This window comes from Vanacampus margaritifer, chromosome 1 (genome assembly GCF_051991255.1).
Source record: "Vanacampus margaritifer isolate UIUO_Vmar chromosome 1, RoL_Vmar_1.0, whole genome shotgun sequence".
Classification (NCBI taxonomy): domain Eukaryota; kingdom Metazoa; phylum Chordata; class Actinopteri; order Syngnathiformes; family Syngnathidae; genus Vanacampus; species Vanacampus margaritifer.
Genome location: NC_135432.1, coordinates 66,801,152 through 66,825,774, shown reverse-complemented (window position 1 = coordinate 66,825,774; position 24,623 = coordinate 66,801,152). Strand labels below are relative to the sequence as shown.

At 40.6% G+C, this 24,623-nt stretch overlaps 1 protein-coding gene and 1 long non-coding RNA gene across 6 annotated transcripts in view; one reads left to right on the top strand and one right to left on the bottom strand.

Annotated features, from left to right (window-relative positions):
• LOC144050373 (uncharacterized) overlaps window positions 1-24,458 on the bottom strand; it is a 32,624-nt gene extending 8,166 nt beyond the window's left edge. The window contains exons 1-5 of one of the 4 annotated variants that reach the window (XR_013293838.1): window positions 24,293-24,458; window positions 11,891-12,026; window positions 7,650-7,840; window positions 2,892-3,084; window positions 2,353-2,778 (exon numbers count right to left, since the gene is read on the bottom strand). This is a non-coding gene — a long non-coding RNA (uncharacterized LOC144050373). Of the gene's footprint in view, window positions 1-2,352; window positions 3,085-7,649; window positions 7,841-11,890; window positions 12,027-24,292 lie in introns of those variants that run through there. The other 3 variants (XR_013293837.1, XR_013293836.1, XR_013293839.1) reach the window with 3 other exon arrangements.
• On the top strand, window positions 3,170-8,029 carry emx1 (empty spiracles homeobox 1). 2 transcript variants are annotated; one of them, XM_077563510.1, is made up of 3 exons: window positions 3,170-3,584; window positions 4,715-4,899; window positions 7,677-8,029. In XM_077563510.1, exons 1-3 carry the CDS (start codon window positions 3,170-3,172, stop codon window positions 7,842-7,844), a joined length of 768 nt encoding a protein of 255 aa, XP_077419636.1. In that variant the 3' UTR covers window positions 7,845-8,029. The 2 variants fall into 2 exon arrangements, with proteins under 2 accessions (XP_077419636.1, XP_077419644.1); XM_077563518.1 differs by lacking the exon at window positions 4,715-4,899.
• Window positions 24,459-24,623: the final 165 nt, after the last annotated feature.

Genomic DNA, 24,623 nt, shown 5'->3' with positions numbered 1-24,623 from the left:
GCATGTTAATTAATCACTCGATCACACATTCCATTAAATCAACATAACAATATTCTCTTGGTGAACTATTGCATCAAGTGGAAGAGTTTTCTTGCAGCGCCGTGTTGCTCTCCATATTCACTGCAATGGGCAATGTGTTGCTATTATTGACGAAAAAAGTTGACAACGATTGAAAACGTGACATACAATCAATTTAGAATAAGTAACAAACTATTAGTCATGTTTCAGTGCATATTAACTCCAATCATGTTAGATTAAAAATTGGATGGCGCCGTATAGGAAATTGCACACTAAGAAAAAAACAATTGTTTATCAAACTGTTGTACCTAAATTTGACCAAAAGGTGGCAGCATAAACCCAGTAAACCTATATTACAACTCGGCTTGTTTCTGCCCCTCCATTACCAGGTTTTAAAGGTCGTCTTAAATCTAAATTTCCATCCAAAACGAGAGACAGGTTTCATTACAGAATTTTCAAAAGACTACATGCAAATACATTGTAGACAACATAAAACTTAAATAGGCTACAACACAAATGTACAAAAAAAAAAAAAAAGTTCTGCCAATGTAACATTATGCATTTAGAAATTTTAATTCAGTAATTTCTTCACATACCACTAGAGGGAGTCCACGTAGCACGCTTAAAGGATTCCTGTTTTCCAATAGCTTAAGTTTAGCTTTAGCACTGTTTTTAAGTCAATTTTCTTAACATATTTTATTTTCTGTTCACATTTTCACTGTCTGACCTTGGCTACTTTTTAAAACGTTTGTTTTATTTGTAAAGTACATTTGATCACCACAGGGGGGCAGCCAATCCCCTTTGAAGTGTTACGTCACAACAACTAAGAATAATTAAACATTTGTAATCAACTGATGCATCTATTTAAATTCCATGTCATTCATTTAGATTTATTAAGAACAGTTTCTCACGTATTTGTTAAGATTACACAGGTTGATATTTTTAAATATAAGAAAGATATTGTTTCTTATAAGTAGTTTTTTTAAAATTATTCTAATGTAAAACAGGTAGCAGGTGCGCATAGCCCATTCATTAACACCTGTTCATTTCTTTGCCACTTAAATATTAATACTCTTCACACGCATTATTATATTATGCACACAGAAGGTGTCAAATACATTCTTATCCTTCCCGTTAGTCTACAAGCTTCAAATGGAATTATTATCACAATGTGATGATGCATTTAGAAAATGTGAAATATCCAAACATTAGTGAGCTCAAATTGCAGGAAATTGTGCTTGTCGCCGGTGCATCTTAACTGAAAAGGTTCCAATTAGATAAAGTCAAGGCAAGTTTGTCAACGACATTTAATTCAGGAGCCACTTTCACCCAAATTTCACCTGAAGTGTTCATGGCCGAATAAGATAACGACAGGTTAAAATATTTGCAATTTTTCGGTACAAATAATTAAAAGTACATTAAAAAAAAAAAATCAAATTTATTTTTATATCATTGCAGATTAACCTCAAATTTCTTAACAAACATGAGCGCAAAACATTTGATTAAATCCTGCTGCCAAATTTCAGAACGTCATTGAAGTGGTCATCAGCGAGCCCCAGCTGACAAAATTAGCAACAACCGTTAATTTGAAAAACTGCAGTTAATGTTTGTCCTGGCCAGATTGGACTCCCGATGGGCCAGTAATGGCCCACGGGCCGTGTCTTTGACACCCTGGATTAACGTTAACGACTCGTTTACTCATGCATTGCTCCTTAAATAGTCATCAACATAGTGTATTTATAAAATTAAAAATAAAATTAAAAACGAAGAAAAAAAAAATGCACACACACACGCATGCACGTGTACACGCACGCACACGAACATTAACCTGCAGCGGGGATGCGCATGAGCGAGCGTGGATGCCTGCAGGCTGTTCAGGCACCGCGAAACGCTCCAGATCAAAAAAAGCTTTTACGTCATTTAAAAAAAAAAAAAAACACACACACACACACACACACCAAAAAATGGTAATTCAACTATGACAAAACGTTTCTTTCCTCGTAAATCCCAACGATGTTTATCTCGACCCAGGATGACGTCACAGATGGCAATGAAATCTGGTCGGGTGGTGATGCGTTTAGGAGCCTTTAAAGCTCTAAACGCCTCATCAACAACTTGTCTGACGCTAATCATTTTCTATCGCAAGCCGCTGCACATTCCCAAGTCAATCATTAACCTGCATCACTCGTCAATTGTTTTTTTTTCCCCTTCCTCCTTTTGTTTCCACAACCTAAAAGCTTCTCGTGAGAGAGGACAATTTTTTTCCCCCAATAGCTTGCAAACAACTTTTGGATTTAAATATGTAAAAATAGAAAGTCAAATAAAACGTCCACATTTATGTGACGAAACATCGCTTTTATTTTATTTCATAAATAGCTTTAGAAGGGAGGCCGATGATCGTCAGTACACTGTATTTATTATTTTACAAAAGTGTCAATAATTTGAAAAAAAAATTGCATATGCCGCCATTGAGAGCCAATTTTTTTTTTTATTTGTTTTTTTTTTAAGTTTTTAAAATATAGGCCTACGCAATATAAATAAGTCACATGAGTCCATCTTGGGGGGGGGGGGGGGGGGTTACTGGGACAAAATACATTAAAATTATATGTAGGCCATGAATACAAATGGTAAAAATGTTTGGTGTATTTGATGTTATTTAGATTAATAAAGACAATCAAATTTGTTCATTTGTGCCAATTAAAATGCAAGGTTGAGATGATGAAGAAAAAAGCAAAACCAACGAAAAGTGAACGGACCTCCCTGCAAATTTAACGGACAAGTTACAAGAAGTGCAGAGTAAGAAAAGATCATATTTAAGATGAGCTGGAAGCGTTTTTAAGAGACGCTTGCATGCAAAAGATCGGAGATTTTACCTTCTCCAAAAAGAACTTGTCTTGATTGGCAGGTGCTGCGGTCCAATAAGCGTCAGCGCATGGGTGGGGTGGGGGGCGGAAGGGGGGGGGGGGGACATGCACGCTCTCACTTGTGCAGTCTTGCGTATAGAAGAAAGCTTTGGCGTCAAGGAGGACTTGCAGCACTGTTGACTTTTCAAGCAACATCTCCAGGCTGCAAAAGACAAGTTGGACATGCATCTCTGGAAGAGGATTTAGCAGGGAACAGAAAAAAAAAAAGACTTGTGTCCTGTCCGGAGATGTTCGCACCCGCCGGCAAGCGCTGCTTCACCATCGAGTCTCTGGTGGCCAAAGAGAACCCGCTGGCCGACGAGCTCATCCGCCCCACGGCGCTCAGCTACGCCGGCCCCGCTGCGGACGCCCTGATGGGCGGCTACCAGGCGGCCGTCGCTCCCGGGGCGGCGGCGGCCGCGGCGGCCGTGGCCCGCTCGCTCTACCCGAACCCGGCCGAGCTGGTGTTCCCCGAGTCGGTGAGCCACCCGTCGCTGGCCGCCGTGGGCCCCCACTCGCACAACCACCACCACCACCATCACCAACATCAGAACCAGCACCTGCAGCACCACGCGCACTTCTTCGGCTCCGCGCAGCACCGAGACCCGCTCAACTTTTACCCCTGGGTGCTCCGGAACCGCTTCTTTGGACACAGGTTTCAAGGTAACTGCGCTTGTTTGTCATTAATATCAATCAATGACACACGCATAAATAACGGATGCTTTTATACTAGTCAATAAATGCGCAATTCAACCATGAACAAGGGCATACAAATGCATAATAATAATAATAATAAGAAGAAAAACATAAAGTATAGGCATAATGCTATTTAAAAAAAAAATCCAGTACACTGTACTCCAAGCAAAATAAATGTAATAAAATATATATATTTTTTAAATCCTCACTTAGAGTGTCAATCAAAACAGACTTTAAAACAAAAAACAAATACATCTTGAAGTTCTTTGTCCGGAGTGCAGTTCAAAGTGAGTGAAAAGTTTGTTTTCGTTGCAATATCATGAAAATCATGCACTCAATAAGAATTGCATTCTCTTAATGGTTAAAAAATGAATACATAATTATCCTACTGTCAGTTTCACTGACATGAACCTTGTATAATAATCATAATCAAATGTAAATATTTCAAATAACCATGAGCAGTTAAGAAACGTTTTTTTAAATGACCAATATTAAAATAAATGATCGGTTGTATTTAGCAATAAAATAATGTATAAAAGTAAAACGGCAACATTGAGTGGAAAACAAATTACAATAATTAATATGGTACATACTAAAATATAAAACGTACTCATTACACAATCAAAAGTAGATTCAAGTAAATGTCTACATTACAAGTTATAACATTACAAAACGAACCATTATTATTACTAACAATTAAAAACAGATTAAAAATTTAAACAGACCATATTTTAATTGTGCTTTTGCTTCATCTGTTTAGTATAAAATAATAATAAACTTCCGTGCGCTTTTTTTTTTTTTTTACATTAAAAACAATAGACGTGTAGTCGACATTTTAACAGTAGCCTGGTTAAAAAAAAGTTGATTGACAATTGACCAATAATATATATCTATTTTTTATTTAACGACAAAATAGTGATAGATTTTTTTGTTTGTTTGTTTTGTTTTAATCTGGGGTTTAAAGCGTAGAAGGAAGGCTATCCGGTGCTAACAACCTGTTTGGCGTCTCGGAGCCGTAATGGCGCTCTTCAGACTTTATAAGTAGGCGGAAGTGAGCCGTAATGGCGGTCCGGTGTGTGTCGTCCCCACCCCGGCAGGTCACGACGTGTCCCAGGACAGCCTGCTCCTCCACGGCCCGTTCGCCCGGAAGCCCAAACGGATCCGAACCGCCTTCTCGCCGTCGCAGCTGCTGCGCCTGGAGCGGGCCTTCGAGAAGAACCATTACGTGGTGGGCGCCGAGCGGAAGCAGCTGGCCGGCAGCCTCAGCCTGTCCGAGACACAGGTGAGGTCCCGGCATGGAAAACATGGCGGCTCTTCGCGCTCTTTTAATGGATGAATAGTCGACAAATCTTGTTCTTCTGAAATATCGCGATCAGTTGGGAAAATCGCGCTACTTATACCGGAAATAATAGACGTTTAAGAAGTATTTTATGGTGGTGTAGTGTATAATTAGCTGCATGCAGATTTGTTTAGTTATTATTCATTTTTATTATTATTTTAAATATAATGAACAACTTAAAATTTATTTTCATTGTGGTTTATTTTAATGGACTTATGTAATTTAATAACTGTTTTTAAAATTTATTTTAAATAAATGAAAACTCTTAGTAAAATAATCAAAGTTTTCAATTCATGTTTTAATTTTTTATTAAAAAGGGCTTACTTAATTGTAATTACATTATTATAAATAAAACAAGTAGAGAATGGACTATATTCTTTTCTTGTTAAAATGAACTATTTCACATGTTTTACATATACATTTTTAACTCATTATTGCATAACTTGGCTCATCGGTCTGTTTTTAAAAATCCGTTTTTTTTTGTTTGCCCATCCGTGCTCTAAGAAGTTGATAAAATATTTATTTTTGTTGAATATTTTTCCATAACATTATTGTACTGTAATTTAATTTGAACAGTCATCTGTTCCACATCTGTGAATGAATCCTTGTCAAAATACGTGAGACGCACCATCACAGTTAAATGTGGAAATATTGAAGCCCAAACACACTTGCACATTGATATCATCATGTCATGTGGTCAAGGCAAGACTTAATATCGACCGGCCTTTTATTATAATAGTCATAATGACGGTGTTTACACCCTCGCTCTTTCTGCTTTGACAAGCCCAAAATAGCGCGTGGCATATTTAACGCCGTTATTGGATGAAGGTGCGCGTGTTATTGATGCTATGTGGGTGTCAATGAGGCCTTAATGGACACTAAAAAGACACCTCGTGAGCCAGCAGGATTGTACGCATGAATGGCGGCTTGAAGCTTCATTTGTTTCACGTCAATCAGATACATGACGCGTAAGTGTAAAAAAAACAACAAAAAAAAATCCGTTAGTTTTGATTGGAATATGAAATAAAGTCTCACTTTTTTTTATTTGAGAAAATATAGTTTTAGCATGTGGAATTAGTCATGTTTCAAGGTCACGCGTTGACTAGTCAGGAAGCTTTGAACAGCGGGAGAAGAGATTTTTGTCATACCAGAGAACATTTTAATTCATGCAAATGATATGCGGAGTGAGAAGAAATCTGGCAAAGTGTTTAAAATAAAACATAAAAAACTGCAAGTAAGCGTCTATGTGTACTTTCTAGTAGAATCCGACATATGGTCGCTCCACAATGTTGTGTGGAGTGGAATTGGACATGTTATCACTGCAATGTTGCTCGTGTTCATATTTATGTTCCGGTTGACTGAGATGTCGCTCTAAAAAGTGCAAGACTGTGCAATGTGGTCGCCCCACAATATTGTAATAGAGGCTGACATATTGTTGCTCCAACATGCTGCTTTCATCCATTATGTTGACTCTCCAAAATATAGTGTGGATAAGAATCTTGACGCGTGTACGCTCCACAATGTTGTGTGTATGGATACTAGTAGAGTCTGACATATGGTAGCTCCACAATGTTGTATGCATTCAAGTTTATGTTCTAATAGACTTACATCTTGTCTCTCCAATACAATGTGGCGCAGACCGTGACTTGTGTCGTGTGCATCATGTTTACATTACAGTAGAGTCCATAATATTGTGTGGACTGTGGAGTACTCTGAGGTGTGGAGTAGACACTGACGTGGTCGGTCCAGACTATTGTCTGAATCCATGTATGTTGCAGACATCCTGACATGAAGTCCCTCCATAATGTTGTGTGGAGTTGACCTATATGTGGTTGCTCCACAATGTTGTATGCATCTATGTTTATGTTTCTATAGACATTGACAGAAGGTTGCTCCACAATGTTGCTTGGAGCACGCTGATGTGTGGTCAATCCATAATGTTGTTTCTGTCCACGTTTATATTCTAGTAGGTAATAGACAGTTGTGGTTACTCCACAATGTTGTGTGCATTCAAGTTTATGTTCTGATAGACTTACATCTTGTTGCTCCAAAACATTGAGTGGAGCAGATCGTGACTTGTGGTTGCATCACAAAGTTGTGTGCGTCCATGTTTACATTAGAGTCCATAATATTGTGTGGACTATGGAGTACTCTGAGGTGTGGTTGTGCCACAATTTTGTGTGGAGTAGACGCTGACGTGGTCGCTCCAGACAGTTGTGTGAATCCATGTACATTGCAGACGTGTTGACATGAAGTTGCTCCAGAATGTTGTGGAGTTGACTGACATATGGCCACTCCACAATGTTGTATGCATCTATGTTTGTTTCACTGACATATGGCCACTCGAAAATGTTGTATGCATCTATATTTGTTTTACTGACAGATGGGTGCTTCACAATGTTGCATGGAGCACGCTGATGTGTGGTCAATCCATAATGTTGTTTCTGTCCGTGTTTATATTCCAGTAGGTCATAAGCAGTTGTGGTTATTCCACAATGTTGTGTGTATTTGTGCGTTTGTTTCAGTAGACTCTGACATATGGCCGATACACAATGTTGTGTGTACATCCACGTTTCTGTTCCAATAGACTCTGGCATGTGGTCGCTCTACACTGTTGTGTTGCGTACACTGCCAAGTGGCAACTCCACCATGTTGAGTACACAGTATTTGCAAAACTTGGCCCGTTGTCTTACCGCAGTGTGTGGCTTGCATGTGCACAGGTGAAGGTGTGGTTCCAGAACCGGCGGACCAAGTACAAGCGTCAGAAGCTGGAGGAAGACGGCCCGGACGCCCAGCAGAAGAAGAAGGGCAACCACCACATCAACAGATGGCGCATGGCCACCAAGCAGACCAGCTCCGAGGACATTGACGTCACCTCGGAGGACTAAAAGATAACAAAAGCAAAAACACTGCTGCCTCACCAGGACCAACGACACTATTTATTATGTAATATGATGAAGTATACGTAGACAAACTGGGAGCAAACAAGACTGTGTGTGGACCGGGACGAGATGGACGCCCCCATTGTGTTCTTATGCTGTTGTCTGATTAAAGCTGCTGTGTAGGTCGTCAACTTTGGTTTATTTTTATCCCAAGGTACACGATCTAATGACATCCAACGGGTTGGGTGCGCCGGCCAATAACATAAACGACTCCCTCAAATAGACACGTCCACATTTCAAAGACGCTATTGTTCACATGCGCACAAAGGCTAATTGCTGAGCCTATTTGGACTCCTATTTGGAGTTAACCAAAACAGCGGCACCAATCGAAGCAGTAGCTCAGATTAATGAAGGTTCGTTTACGACGATAATGCCTTTAGTGGATTCTCGATGTGGTAGCTCCACAATGTTGGATGCATCCATTTTATATTCCAGTACACACTGACATGTGATCACTCCACAATGCTGTGTGAGTCCATGTTAACATTCCAGTACATTGGTTGCACCACAATGTTGTGTGCCACAGATTGTGATATGTGGTAACCTCACAATGTTGTTTGGAGTTGAATCTGGCATGTGGTCACTCCAAAATTTTGTGTGGCATAGACCCCCATGTGTCCACAATTTTTTGTAATGTAGACCCTCAATGTGTGGTTGCTCCGCAATGTTAATATGGAATAGACTCGTCATGTAGTCGCTCCACAATGCTGTGCGCGCCTTTGTTAACGTTCCAATAGGTTGACGTGTCACCACACAATATTGTGTACATCCATGTTAACGTTACAGTAACACGACTTGTGGTTGCGCCACAGTGTTGTGTGCCATAGATTGTGACATGTAGTCGCTTGGAGTTAATTTTGACATGTGGTCACTCCAAAATGTTGTGTGGCATGGACCCCCCATGTGTGGTCGCTCCGCAATGTTAATGTGGAATAGATGCCAGTAGGTTGACATGTGGTCACCACACAATATTGCGTGCATTCATGTTAATGTTACAGTAACATGACTCTGACGAATGGTCGCTCCACAACATTGTGAGGAGTAAATTGTAACATGTGGCTTCCCACAAGATATTGCACTTCCATGTTTATATTCTAGTACACTTCCACGCGATCGCTCCACAATGTTGTGTGCATCTTAACGTTTCAATCGACTGAGGTCTAGATGCTCCACAATGTTGCCATTTTTTTAAACCTAATTTATCTAATATTCATATTTAAAGTCCAGTTTCCCTTACATAGATTGTAATACATTGCTAACCTTCTTTAATATTAGCCCACTCAAAAGCCTCCCTCCTAATTGACGCCCTCCTCCCCCGCACATAACACCCCCAGGCCACTATTGTTGTCGCATTTTGCTATACTCCCACCCGTCGAGGCCCAACAAGGTCTTAGCGCTTCTAGAGCCCCTTGAACAAATTGACACGAGAAGACAAAACAGCGTGAACGTGCCAGGAAGTCGCCTTCTGCGCCGTTTTAGATAAACGTGTCAGGAATGTCGCCGGGCGGTTGCGCAGGTGTCAGGTGCGTTACCCGAGTCGCCACGCACACAAATAAAACAGGCGGAGAGGGAAAGTAGCCGGCCATTGTGCGGCAAAGGCCTCAGTAATCACCTGTCAAAAGAAACGGAAGGAATCTGTCGCTAATGACCGCGAGGCTTTAGCGATGAGCCGTGATGTCTGACCTTGATGTCTTGTTTTGTAAACCAGGAGGAGCGAGGGCAGGGGTGGGGTGGCGGGGGCTTAAAAGCACCTCGATTCTTCTCCGTTTTTGGACAAAGAACACAAAACGTGTGTTGTGAAGGACTGTTTTGCCTTTCAGGACATCCAAATTGTATGCACGCTAATGCACACACATACACTGAGATTTCGTTTGCTAGATAAATAAATAACATCGCAGGTGCTTTCTCACGCTCACATATACCACTTATAGAAGACGGCGAAAAGGTGGATCATATCTAGATACATTCTTAATACAGTTGGGTCAAAAAGAACCCAACTATGGGTCAAAAATGGACCAATCCTCTACTTAGGTCAATTTCACCCAACTTTGAGTCAAGAAATGGGTCTTTTAGTGTAAAACAACTCCAAAATATTTGTCAGATCCTTTACTTGGGCCCCAAAATGGGGTCATATTGTATACAACAAGCCAGAAAGTTGGATCAAATAGACTTTAAGATAGAAAAAAAAAAATAGAATTTAATATTTGTGGATTTAAAAAACTGAATGATGTCATGTCCTTGATATTTAATAAGACTTGATGTTCCATAATTAACCAATATTGTTTTGACGTAAAGTGAATTGAAAAAAATGGAATCGAACTGAACTCTTGTGAATCGAAATTGAATCGATTGAGGAAATTAGAATCGATACTGGGTAATCAATTTAACTCTTTCACTGCCACTGATGTTAAATGACGTCAAGTAAAAACCTACGGAGGGCTGCCAAAGACGTTAAATAACGTCATCCAATTTAAAAAAATATATTTTTTTGAAACGGGTGCTGGCAAGCCTTCCGGAGCTTTTGTGAAAGTTTCAAGGAGGTCAGTTGTGCCTAATGACTATTTTTGGCCCCTAGAGGGCAGCGATGACTCTCTTTTGACAAGATCGGGTGGACGTCAGTAGAGGCGGAGCTCGAGCGTAGAGCAGGAGATCAGAATGGAAAACAAAGGAAAAATGGCGACCGGTTGCGAGGAGCTCACGCCCGAGCCATTTTTTTCAAAGACCAAAAGCATCGACCAACGCTAAAAGAGCACATTGATGACGACGACGATCATCATCGATGATGATGATGATGATGATGACTCCGAGGTTGGAAAGCATTGACGCGGCAGTAGGAGACGTGGGGGGGGGGGCTGGGCTAGATGGCTGAGGAGGAAGTGGTGCCCGTTTGCAAAGCAGCTCTACACTTACGAGATGAAAGGCATCCACCAACGCTAAAAGAGCACATTGATGACGACGATGATCATCATCATCGATGAATCCGAGGGTGACGGCGAAGTTCCAAGCGTTGACGCGGCGGCTATGACGACGTCGTAACGCGGAGCACAACCGAGCACGCACAGGCGGACGTTCGATCGAACGACGGAGAGTGCCCCGAGTCCAATGCATATTCATCGGAGGAGTGTGTACAGTCTGCTACTTGCTTTTTATTCCCCGGAAAAAAAGGCCGTCAAGAGAGTGTAACGTTTGCACGCGAAACGGACAAAGTGAAAGTAAACTGTTGTGCGAGTCCAGCGGCGTCTCCTTGCACGCAGGGAAGCGTTATAAAAAGAAAAACTGTATTTGAAACATCCACATAATTGTAAGTAGTACCACAGTTGCACACATTTGTAAATAGTTTGCGAAATTGTTTTGTCAAATTGTTACACTGTTGAATGGAAATAAACGTATTTTGCAAACTAAAAACACATTCTCATTGTTGGTGAAAGCGTTTTACAGAAGTAAAGCACTATTTAGGTGTTTGTGGCATCATTCATGGACAAAAAGAAGTGTACAATTCACTAGAGTGCATGAAATAACATCGTTTCACAAAAAGCTCTTTTTCTCCGCTTTTTTGTTTCAAAACAGAGCATTTCGGTGAAACTAACCATTTTCTATTGTTGATTACTGAAGAACGGAATAAGGTAGAAACAAACTTTTTTTTCTGATGAAAGATGAGAGTCCAATCTTTCATTTGGTAGTATGCGTGTTTCCATAGTCCAAACACAACATTTTCTGTGGACCTTGAAAGATCACTCAAAATGCTTAAATCGGCTGGCACTGGCGACAACCCGTTTCTGAAAACGTCTGGCAGTGAAAGAGTTAATTGCTTTCAGGCAGAAACCCCGTATGGATCTCATCCAGAAGCTGTATCTTATCCAAGGTGGATCTCAGTCCAAATCTCATTTAGCAGGTGGATATCTCATGTGCTATAGCTAAAGCTCGCTCTCATCTCGACTGTGCATCTCATCTGTGGATTTCATCTCTCAAAGTGTCTCATGTAGAAAAATTACCTTGAATTCCAAATCCAATGGGAATGAAGCTCCGCCTGCTCGTTGAGCGCTAAGGAAACAATTCAGCGGAGAATCGAACAGCGCGTCTCTCGTCGCCTTTGTCAGCACAGAGGACATCTGGGCACGGGAATCGTCCCTGAAAAACAAGAGCGTGCATGCGTGTGTGTGATTGTGTGCGTGTATCATCAGATGACAGACACCTTGACGAGAGGGTGGAGAAAGTGAAGCGACGATCTCCTTGCTTCATCATTAGCTCGACGCGCTAAAGAGCAGATGTTATTTCCTTCCTCCGCTTCACAAAAACACCACCCAATAAACGTCACGTGGCGTCAGTCATGCGAAGTAAGTGCAATTAGCGACAAATCGCGGTTTTGTTAATTAGCTTAGTACGCAACCACCGTTTGGAATTATTGTTCTTAAAAGACATAGAAATTGAGTGAGTAAACGTGCATAAAATGGTGAATTTCTTCCATAACTACATATTGTGTGTAATCTTTCCCAATTCATTGTGGTGATACCAATATTTAGACACTCCCAGGTAGCTGAATAAGGAAGGAACACTTACATTGTGCACACCACATCGACGTGTACAAGTTGCATTGCTCATTTGAGGACTGCTAGTGAAATTACAAATTTATATGTTTTGATGGTGGCCGGCTGATTAATTGGTCCGACAATACAATTATTATTATTTTTTTTACTTTACAAAAGCGTCTTGCGGGCCAGATTAAACCCCTTCGCGGGCCTCATCCGGCCCGCGGGCCGTATGTTTGACACCCCTGGGATAAATTATGCAATTTAAGTGAGGTCGAGCTTCAATGTGTTAGGAAGTTGTTGTTTTTTGCTTGCAAAATGGCAAATCAAGCCATATAAATCCAGGATTTCAATCAAGCTAACCAAAATGCTAACGTTAATGCTACTAAAGTGAGGTTAGTTACTATGCGGGGAGTCAATTGAATCCCTCAAAAGTCAATAGGGACACCATTGGTCGACTTCAAGGTAAGAAATGTACTTGAACTTGAGCGTGTACATACTTAAGCCTTAAAGCAACACTAAGGAACTTTTAGTTTATGTTGATTATGGAGGCACCATATGGACAAAAGCGGTAATGTTATGCCTGAAGGAAGACCACATTTCCCATGAAGACATGGCATTGTGTCATTTTTTTAGCTCACACACATTCCAATTGAAACTTGTATTACCATAAAGTAACACTACTTTGTAGTTAGTTCCTTAACCACAATGCTAACATTATGCTAGGTTTGAATCTGTCAAAAGTCAAAAGGCACAACTTTGTCTGCTTCAAGGTAAACGATGTACTTGATGTGTAAAACATAACCTAATACCACGAGACCTAGGCTAGAAAGCTTAGCAAGCTACGCTAAAGCGGCTGGCTAGCAGCTCCATAATAATCGCAAACATAGAGAGCAAACAGCGCTGCACCTGGACATCATCGTCTCGTTGGCGGTCGACTTTCGCTCTGCTGACCTGCATGCTACGTTAGCTTAGCATCTAAGCCTTTGTTTTAGATGATTTCCTCCTGTCTCTGCGATACGTTGAATATAAGATACAATTCTTAAAGTAGTGTGTATAGTGACAGGTGCTTGTTGAGTTTTAGACATTTTTTAAACATGATGCTAATGTGCAAGAAAGGAGGCAATTTGGCACATTAAAAGTCTGAGTGGAGCTTTGCTAATCGTTGAAGCAGATGGCGCAAGCCGAGGTGTGAAGTGGGGAAGCGGGACGATTGTGTAGGTGAGGGATTGGGGGAGCATTCAGGTGCCTTTCTTTTTGGACGAGGTGTGCGGAGGTCTCTTATTCTGCGAGAAAGTGCAAAACTGGCTCCTCCGTGGAAACGGAAGGCATCTTTTCGACACATATGTCTGGCGTTTGTAAGCATATGGCTGCGGGAGCTATTTTCAGCCGTAATTAAAATCTTTGGCAAATAGAGAGACGCAGTTTGTCTCATTTGGCAAAGAGGGAAAAAGATGGTGGCATGCAGAACGCAATTGCCCTTCACGGACAGACAAGGCTTACGTTAGCCGCAAAAGCCGTAACGCTAACAGACCAATTAGGACGATTAATTGAATTAAAGCACAAGACAAATGTGACCTACTGGCAAGGCCTTCGTCAGTTTTTGCCTCTTCGTATCAGCTCTTTAAATGGTTGTCATTTTAGGTCAGGGAAGGTAAACAAGCTAGCTAGCGGCAAACAGCTAGCACAAAGTTAAATTGATTCCATATTGTAGCAAAAAGCAAAATCAAAAAATCAAAATCAAAGCTAAAGGGTAGACTTCCTGTATATTTTTGAGTGTGCACTCTATAAACAGTTGGGTCAAAAATAACGCAACTATGGGTCAAAAATGGACCGATCCTCTTCTTGGATCAATTTGACCCAATTATAAGTCAAGAAATGTGACTTTTAGTGTAAAACAACTCATAAATATTGGTAAGATCTTTGACTTGAGTCCAAAAATTTGGTTATTTTGTATAAAACAACCCAGAAAGTTGGGTCAAATTGACCCGTAAAGTGGATCGGTCCATTTTTTATCCATAATTGTGTTATTTTTGACCCAACTGCTTTTAGACTGTGGATTTTTCTTTTTCAGTTTTGACTTAGCAACATGAAAATTGGGAGGCACGTCTACATAAAATGATGCAGTGCAGGCCTGTCTATCAAGAATTAATCAATTATTTTAAAATATTTTTTTAAACTAACAAGATCCCACACTCTAAAAACAGTTGGGTCAAAAGTAACACAATTACGGGTTAAAAATGGACCAATTCACTTAATGGGTCAATTTGACCCAACTTTCTGGGTTGTTTTATACAAAATAACCAAATTTTTGGACCCAAGTCAAGAAATTGGTCTTTTAGGGTAGAATGCTCTAAGTCACCATTTTGGTGGTTTTGCCATTGTCTCAAATCCCTGCAAGCTAAAAACAGTTGGGTCAAAAATAACCCAACTGTGGGTCAAAAATGGACCGATCCTGTACTTGGGTCAATTTGACCCAATTTTAAGTCAAGAAATTGGTCTTTTAATGTAAAACAACTCATAAATATTGGTTAAATCCTTGACTTGGGTCAATTTGACCCGATTTTGAGTCAAGAAATGGGTCTTTAAGGGTAGAATGCTCTAAATCACCATTTTGGTGGTTTTGCCATTGTTACAAACCCCTGCAAGCTAAAAACAGTTGGGTCAAAAATAACCCTACTGTGGGTCAAAAATGGACCGATCCTGTACTTGGGTCAATTTGACCCAATTTTAAGTCAAGAAATTGGTCTTTTAATGTAAAACAACTCATAAATATTGGTTAAATCCTTGACTTGGGTCAATTTGACCCGATTTTGAGTCAATAAATGGGTCTTTAAGGGTAGAATGCTCTAAATCACCATTTTGGTGGTTTTGCCATTGTTACAAACCCCTGCAAGCTAAAAACAGTTGGGTCAAAAATAACCCTACTGTGGGTCAAAAATGGACCGATCCTTTACTTGGGTCAATTTGACCCAATTTTAAGTCAAGAAATGGGTCTTTAAGGGTAGAATGCTCTAAATCACCATTTTGGTGGTTTTGCCATTGTTACAAACCCCTAAAGCACTCAATATACGCTTTAAGACCACTAAAGTGTCGAGATTTTGTCAGTTTCCAAAACTGCATTGCCTTCACCTGAACCGGCCAGAAAATTAAAAAAATAAATCCCAAAATACGATTTGTTTCCCCGTCTTTGGCCATGTGGGGACGGCGAACGCAGCGTGAGCTCTTGAGAAGGAGCTCGCTCGGTCGCCCCTCCGCCTCTTCGCCTAACGAGGAAGAGCTGCTGCCTAATGAGGGAGCTCATTAACACGTCGGGCTGCCTTGTCTTAATTAGGCTGCGCACACACGTTCGCATCTGAGCCTGAGAAGAGGCGGCGTCACAAAGAGTCAATGGCAGCGAGTCAGGAGTGGATTTTGTTGTGCTATGATGCTAATATGCTAATTGTGGCACCACTTGATTGACTACACCACGTGGCTTGTATTTCATTGTAGGGTGAAGGCACATAACGTGTTTGTGTTGACGAGATTCAGTACGTTCATTAGCCAATGCTAGCTAATTTACAAGCTTGACTTTAAATCTAGCACTTCCTTATTCGTATGTGATTAAAAAAAAAAAAAGGGTATTGATGCTGTACTGTGTTACCGGTTCGGTCCTTGTTTTCCAAAATAAAAACAGATGTTTGCAAATGACTTCTTTTGGTTAAACACAGGAAGATTATCAGTCGCCTTTTGTGAAAAACTCCAGGAATTAGTAAACAACTACTGTGGATATGCTGTAATCCGAGAATTTGGACAATTTTAAATAAAAAACTGGCTTCAAACGATTACTCAATAATAAAAATAGTTGTTGATTAACTTAATAATCCATTACTTGTCGATGAATCGATTTTAGTTTCAGTAATCATTGGATTTTCTGTAACGCCATTGATGTTGGCCTTGATGTTTTTGTAGCCGGCACAGATTTGGCCTCAAAATGCATACCTGGCCAATGTTTATCGATTCAAACCATACAATCAAATTGATGACATCTGAGGTCAAGTAAACGTATTGATTAGCTGAGGCAGTCGAGTGTACTGATTTCATTTCAAATGTTGCGTTTTCTTTGCGTTTTGATGACCTCACTTTGCCGACTTAGTTCTCAGCGGTGCCATCCATCACTGAGGGGCCCCCTCGTACGACCATCTTGTTCTCGCTCTATTGAACACCAGTGAGGGCGAGCTGACATTGAGGACTAGCTACAAACCTCCCACTACTTCCCCCCCACCCTCTTTATTCACTCGGCAGTCAGAAATCCCAAACACACCTGGCCAGAGGAATTAATGCTTGTCAGGCCTTCACAAAGATGGCCACATTCCTCAAGAGGCAGCTGGAGGAAGGGCTTTGTTGTCCGGCACATGATGGACCGGAGCACCACGATTCATATTGGGAAAGAGTCTGCAGCCCTTTTTGACATTCCCGCCACATTCTGGTCAGGCAGAGCAGAGGCTGGTGAACAGAGGCGGCAAATCCAGGTCCAGGAAGTAAAAACCCTGCCACAGTTTGCCTTTATCCCCTGATGCTAGGTAGCTAGCTAGCTGCCATGGTGCTCGTTTACCTGCTAGGTCGACCTGCTAGCTCCCTAGCAGGTAAACGAGCACCATGGGAGCTAGCTAGGGACTCTGAGCTAGCTAGCTAGCGCCTGAAAGTAAACAACAACAAAAAGTAAAAACCCTGCCGGCCTTTTTACTAATCTGAAGGTGGATGAAGGTGGTTTTCATCAGGATTTGTAAGATGTTCACAGACAGTTCTTACTTTTCACAAAACCATTTCGAACATATTCTGACAATTGTTACTGTCTGCGAAGATCTTTTGAAATCTTTTATGAACTTTGACAAAAACCTCAAATGAGCTGCATTTGTCGCTCAGTGAGATACAAGACACTTTTCATTCATGGATTTATTTAAATTTACAATTTATAAAAAAAATAAAAAATGATGCTGACACTGGGAACCCTACCTACACTTTAAATTTTTCGTTTCGTTTTCATTAAAAAATTATGTTGACATTTTGGAAAACTTTATCTCCAGTAGAAATGTACTTGCTTAGTTTTTAACTTTTGCATGCTGATGAGTCTGGAAACTCCCTGTAATTTTTGTTCGAATTTTTAAACAAAGCTGTCAATTTTACGATGAAAAAGAAAAAGAACATTTAAAAAATGCCGACGATAATATAACTGAAAATGAATATCAGCTTGAAATATCGGTTATCGTCTCTTTGACTACCAATGATCGTTATCTGTATCAGCCTTGAATAAACCATATCGGTCGATTACTGGCCTAGAATCATGGAACGCTGCAGTCATTTGGAATTATTTGAACTGGATGGCGGTTTTCCATATGCTAATGGTCCCGCCCACATTTGAAAGTGCGTCAAATAGTCGTGCGTGGTATTCACTTCCAAATCGCTGCGAGTGACAATTCCGGCAAACTAATCCCGCAACGCTAGCTGTTGCCGCCGCCGCCGCCGGTCGAGCTCTTTATCGTCTAATTGATTGACAGGCCAGCGCTTGATTAGGTTATTACAAATAAATATCGCCCTAAGTAAGCAAACAAACACAATCCAAACGCCACGTTGCTGGCGTTCCATCCAATTAGCTTTTTTTAATTACCTATTATGCCGAGGCGCGCGGCAAACCGACAACAATGCGCAAAACCCAAATCGGCAAAACGAGGCCCTGACATAGACGCCACTTTAGGGGTAATTACCCAATTTGTTTGCGGCAGCAGAGTTCTAACGAGCGGCCAATTACCGCAGAGAAAGGCTGCTGCCGTGCAAACCTGTTGATTTAATTAGATCAAGCGTGCGCTGAGGCGCGGGGAAGCAGGCAAACAATTTAATTAGCAGCCGGCGGCCCCGGGGCATTGCGGGACGAGGGGTCTGTGTACCCACCAGGGCCGCTGCCGTAGAAAGAAATCAAACACAAAAGGAGATGCTGCCTTTGTGCGTACGTAAGGGGGTTGACAGCGGCGGACCAATTTGCTGGCTTTTTGGCGTCAAAAAGGACGGTCGGTGTGAAATACTGGATGCACATCACTCAAATACACGCCTCTCAATCCCATTCCCAAAATTACCAGTACACATTTGTGCAACACGGAGTGTAATTGCATTCTATCCATTTCTCTGATTTGAATTTTGCGCAAACTGCGTAAAACTGACTTGAATTTGGTGGGATCTCAGCGCGGAAGAGAAATTCCTGTCTCTGGCTTGAATTTTGTGGCTCTCTGAATCAAAAATAAATTCAAGTCTTTAAAGTGAATTTTGTGAGATTTTTGCATGAAAGAGAATTTTATGTCTCTTACTTAAATTCAGTGAAATCTGTGTGAAAGAGAAATTGAAGTCTATGCCTCTGAGTTGAATTTTGTGGTTTCTCTGTGTGAAACAGAAATGTAGAACTTTGTGGGATTTTTACATGAAAGAGAATTTCAAGTCTAAGACTAAAATTCTGTGGAATCTGTGTGAAAGAGGAACAAACTGAAGTCTATCTGAGTTGAATTTTGTGGGATCCTTGTGTGGAACAGACATTTAGAATTTTGTGGGACTTTTACATGAAAGAGAATTTCAAGTCTAAGACATACTGTGCGGAAGAGAAATTGAAATCGATTTCTCTGAGTTGAATTTTGTGGGTTCTGCGCGTGAAGCAGAAATTTAATGTCTTGAATTTTGTGGGACCTCTGCATGAAAACAAATGCAAGTCTTGGAAGTGAACCTTGTGGGATTTTTGCATGAAAGAGAATTTCAAGTCTCTGACTAAAATATTGTGGGTCTCTGCGTGAAAGAAATTTTGAATTTTGTGGGGGCATTGCAACAAAGAGAATTTTGTCTCTTGAGTTGGAATTGTGGGTTCTCTGTGTGAAACAGAAATTTAGAACCTTTGTGGGATTTTTGCATGAAAGAGAATTTCAAGTCTCTGACTAAAATATTGTGGGTCTCTGCGTGAAAGAAATTTTGAATTTTGTGGGGGCATTGCAACAAAGAGAATTTTGTCTCTTGAGTTGGAATTGTGGGTTCTCTGTGTGAAACAGAAATTTAGAACCTTTGTGGGATTTTTGCATGAAAGAGAATTTCAAGTCTCTGACTAAAATATTGTGGGTCTCTGCGTGAAAGAAATTTTGAATTTTGTGGGGGCATTGCAACAAAGAGAATTTTGTCTCTTGAGTTGGAATTGTGGGTTCTCTGTGTGAAACAGAAATTTAGAACCTTTGTGGGATTTTTGCATGAAAGAGAATTTCAAGTCTCTGACTAAAATATTGTGGGTCTCTGCGTGAAAGAAATTTTGAATTTTGTGGGGGCATTGCAACAAAGAGAATTTTGTCTCTTGAGTTGGAATTGTGGCTTCTCTGTGTGAAACAGAAATTTAGAACCTTTGTGGGAATTTTGCATGAAAGATAATTTCAAGTCTATGACTCAAATTCTGTGGAATCTGTGTGAAAGACAAATTGAAATTTATCTCTATGAGTTGAATTTAGTGGGTTCTCTGCATGAAACTGAAATGTAATGTCTTGAATTTTGTGGGACCCCTCCATGAAAATAAATGACAAATCTACATTTCTGCTTTGAATTTTGTGTAATTTCTTTTGCAAAACAGAAATTTGAATCACTGACTTGAATTTGGTGGGATCTCTGCATGAAAGACAAATACAAATACAAAAATGAAAGTACTTGACGTGTAATTTGTGTGATCGCTGTCTGAAAGAGAAATTCAAATCTATTTCTGACATGAACTTTATGGGATCTCTACATGAAAGAATACTTCATGTCTGTCTCACTTGAATTTTGCAGGGTATCTGCGTGAAAGAGAAATCCAAGCTCGGCCTCTCTCAAATTCTTTAAAGGTGTCATTTCTTTGTCGAGGTACTTAAAACAGGTTGCGAAATGTCTTTGTTGACGTCTTGTCCAGTGCTAACGCGCTAATGGCCGTCTCCGAGTGCACTCGGTATTGAAACCAAAATACTCCGACTTGTGGCCGGCAGAAGCTTCCGTCACACGGCAGGGGGCGGCCCTTAATCAGCGACCAGCCGAGCGTGACCTTTTCCAGGTCGGAGACAACCTGACGTCGCCCCCGCGGGGCCTCGACGCCTCCCGGGGCGAACGCCGCCCTCCCTGTTGGACCACATGACAAGTTTTCAGATCCACAATGAGTTCCCCAGCAAGACGGCGGCTGCGCCACTGAAAGCAAATGTCTTATGTTGGAGTCCGTCCACTCAGTAAAACCTTTCACACACGGCTCGGTTGGCTCTCCTCAATTTTCGTACCAAATTTGCAGGTGTCAAGCTCAAAGCGAGCTAATAAGTCGTCCTTTTGCGACTGCCCTCAGGGCTTCGCGACACAGGCGCCGGAATAATGGCGCGGGTGCTCGGAGGGGGCGTACCCGCGGGCCGGGACCCGGGAGGGGGTCGGAGGGCTCCAATTAAAGGTCTTGCCTGGATGACATCTTATCAAAGAAGGCACTTTTTGGCACTTTATGGAAACCGTGAGGTTGACTATGTTGGTTTTTGCAGGAAATGAGATCAAGCTAAAGCTAGCTTGATCTGATGCGAGTCCGGTTGACTTTCCACACACTGTGAATGACGTTTGGGTTGTTTTTGTCCCCCGCAGGCGTGACTGAATGAGAGAGTTCAGTGTGCTGCGTCCGGTTGCTCCGCATTGGTCCAATGGCAATAATTAACCAGGGAAGACTTCAACCCGCTCAACAACTGCTTATGCTACACATGAATCATAACACAAGCTTGATTTAGTCCATCCTGGATCAGTGTTATTATCGTTTCGGAATTTTCATTTTAGTTAGTTCTGATTTTGTTTTGAGTTTTGTTTTTTAAATTGAGTTAGTTGTAATTCGTTTTCAGGGTGGTTCTGTTTGTTTTTATTAGTTTTAGTTATATAACTCATTCACTGCCATAAATTCATTAAAATATATATATTTATATTTTTTTTTAATTAGGGGCGACAAGCAATTATTATTTTTAATTGTAATTAATCACAAGACTTAACTAGTTAACTAATGATTAATCAAAATTTTTATATCTGTTCTAAATGTACAATAATTTTTCATACTCTTGTTAACAAAAGTGGGGAAAAAAATGTTAAACTAATAGAAATAGTTAAAACGAATTTTTGACATTTATAGCCATCAATGGCAGTGAATGAGGCTTAGTTTAAGGTTAGTTTTAGTTTTTTTAGTTTTTCTATTGGCTGCTGCTACATGACGTCACTTCTGTGTGACACACTTTCAAACGTCCTTATTCCAGTTAATGTCAAAATAAATAGAAGTGTGTTTGTTTGTTTTTTGACGGCATTGTTGAAAAATATTTGTCGGTATGACTGATTTAGAGGAGTGGCCTAAACATTCACAATTAAAATTAAATTGCACTAATAAACTATCCACCAGAGGGTGTTAGAACTGTACAAATGGAATATACCCTCAAATTTTTAATGGATGTGCTGCTTTTAATATCGCGACATGACGACGACGATATTATCACGATATTGCTGCTATCGTTACATCCCAAGTCGACAGCAAGCGGCAAAATGGCCGCCCTCAGAGATGGATTAAAAACGGCTGGATTTTGCTTCATAACTCATATTCCACAAATGTAATATTCATCAGAATGTCGTGTTTAGACTAGTGAGGTCACAATAAGAAATGTTTATGGTTGACTTCCACTTTAACGTCACAATTCTTGACTATATGGCGAATTTGTGTTTACATGCAAAGATTTTTTGACAGCCGAAGAAGCTCAGCACACGTCGGCGGCGGGTGCGGCGAGCGGAGCATGTGCGAGCTTGGCCCGCTGGCCGTTCTGGCGAGGTGACAAATGAGTTTCTTAAAAGGTGATGAGCGCCACTCGACGGCGCCGCCACGGCAAAAATATGAGCGCCCGCCGTCCAATTTGCACTAATTAGCTTGACATCAGGTTGGGAGAGCGCCGTGGTCCCCGGCCGGCCCTTTTCCGCACTCGTCATTAGGAACAAGTCCAGGCGAGACCCCGCCCGGCGGGGTGCACGGGCTCTTTGTGTGTGTCCACACCTCATCGTGTCGCTATTACTGTCAGCAGAGAAACCCCCCCACCACCCGGTAGCATCGTTTCTCAGAGCCGTGAAATGACCACCACACAACCAGGAAGCTGAGCTAACACCAGAATAGGGATGCAACCAACCATCATGCTAATATTCCATGATGTTGATTATTTATTCAGTGACTCGGTGAATGACATACAAATTACAAATTTGGTTCAAAAATATGACATCATTTCAAATTGAAGTGCAGGAAGTGCATGAACTGATTATGATTCGTTCGACGGTTTGGTCAGAAAACAGGCAAAAACGTTGATCAATGTTTGCCAAAATAAAAGCAGACGTTTGAAAATGTCTTCTTTTGAAGAAAAAAAAATAAGGTAATGGAAATCAGATCATATTTACTCTTTAACTCATTTGCTCCCAGAAACGTATAAAAACGTCCTGTTTTAAATATTGCCCTGGTCCATATACATTTTTTGTTTTTTTTATGCTAGAGCATACAGAAGGCTTTGATGCAGCCTAAAGCAATGGTACTTATTACAAAAAACGACCAGCAGGTGGTAGCAGAGTATAAGAGATCAACCAGGGCGACTTGCAAAAAGGCTTTTTTCCCACTGATTTAAACAGATTTGTAAATAATGACTAATCTTAGCTATATTCTAATGCTAATTGCTGCAAAATGGAAACAGATAGAAATTTACCATTTCCCAATGAAAGAAGAGAAGTAAGTTTCAAAAATATTTTAATCTTAACTCAGATAAAAAAGCAGGTTGTAGAGTTCATTTCATCAGGGGGGTGTTGCTGGACATGACATCTTAACTAAATGTCATAATTTGAGTTTTTGTCTGTCAGTCAACATATCATATCATCGTCATATTAGCGGCAGCCAGATGTTTCCACACACCAGGTGGCGCCTGCTCATTAATGCCTCTGACAAACTGTTTCCTGTCACCCTCTGTCAGGAACCCAAATCAGCTCACACCATTTGCAATTAAATTCTGTAATGACGCTGCCAGCAACGTCCCTCAAATCCCGATTATTATTATTAATAACGCAGCATAAGGAATCATTTCGGAGCGCCGAGCCGCCGCCACCCGTCCCTAACTTGAGTTTAATTGCAGCAACTGCTAATTTGGATGAAAATCTGCTCTGTGACTATGTCGACATATGGATGTGTTCGGGGGGAATGCTAGGTCATCTCTTTCAGTTTTAAAGGCCCTGATTAGCAGGAAAAATCCAATTAATATTTCTAATAACGTTCTCATCTTGTTTACCGGATAAAACTGTACATATGGTTGGAATAATTCCATGCATAGTCAATTATAAACATAAGTGTGTTCCGTCTGTGCTTTAAATCTCAACTTATTAAACATTTTAAGATTGAATTTATTATTTTTTTTCCTAGATGGATGGGATGGGAGGAAAATGTCTTTGGATAAGTAATACTGTTTATCACACTTCTTTGAGGTTCATTGGTAACTTAACTATAGATGTCTACTCAACACTGTGAATTTTACTCTCAAGTAGGATGGCCTGCTTTGCTCTGAAAAGTTATTTTCGGTAACAACATAATTTGTTGCTTATGCATGGGGGCAAAATGGGGGTTATTTTCATTTCTTTGTCCTCAAAACCTATGCCCGTGTTAAGTGAATATTTGAGGCTGATAAGGCTCAAAGTAAGTAATTTTACACACTATTACACAATATAAAAACTCACTACAACAAAAACGCAACCTTATATGATAATATTCCTTAATTAAATTCAAAATCTATTGCTATCAAAATGTTTGTCAAACAGCTGATAAATAAACATTACCTGCTCGAAATGGGTCTTGTCAGAAGTGGACGTTCGGATACTTTCACATTATGTCAAGATATTCTTGTGTTTTAATCAACTATTATCTTTAAATCACGAACAAAATCGGAGTTCAAGAATACTTTTAGCTTCTTTTTTTTTAAGCCAACAGGCGCCCTTGCCTTTAAACTGCCCGAGGTGCATTGTGGGCAATGTAGTTCTTCAGCCAAACTTGTCATACAACTCCGTTTTTCTGGGGGTTCTTCTGACTACATTTCCCAAGTAGCTCAAGATCGTGGTGGCTATTTTCACGTTTTATGTCTATTTATGTTTTGATGACAAACGTTTGTCA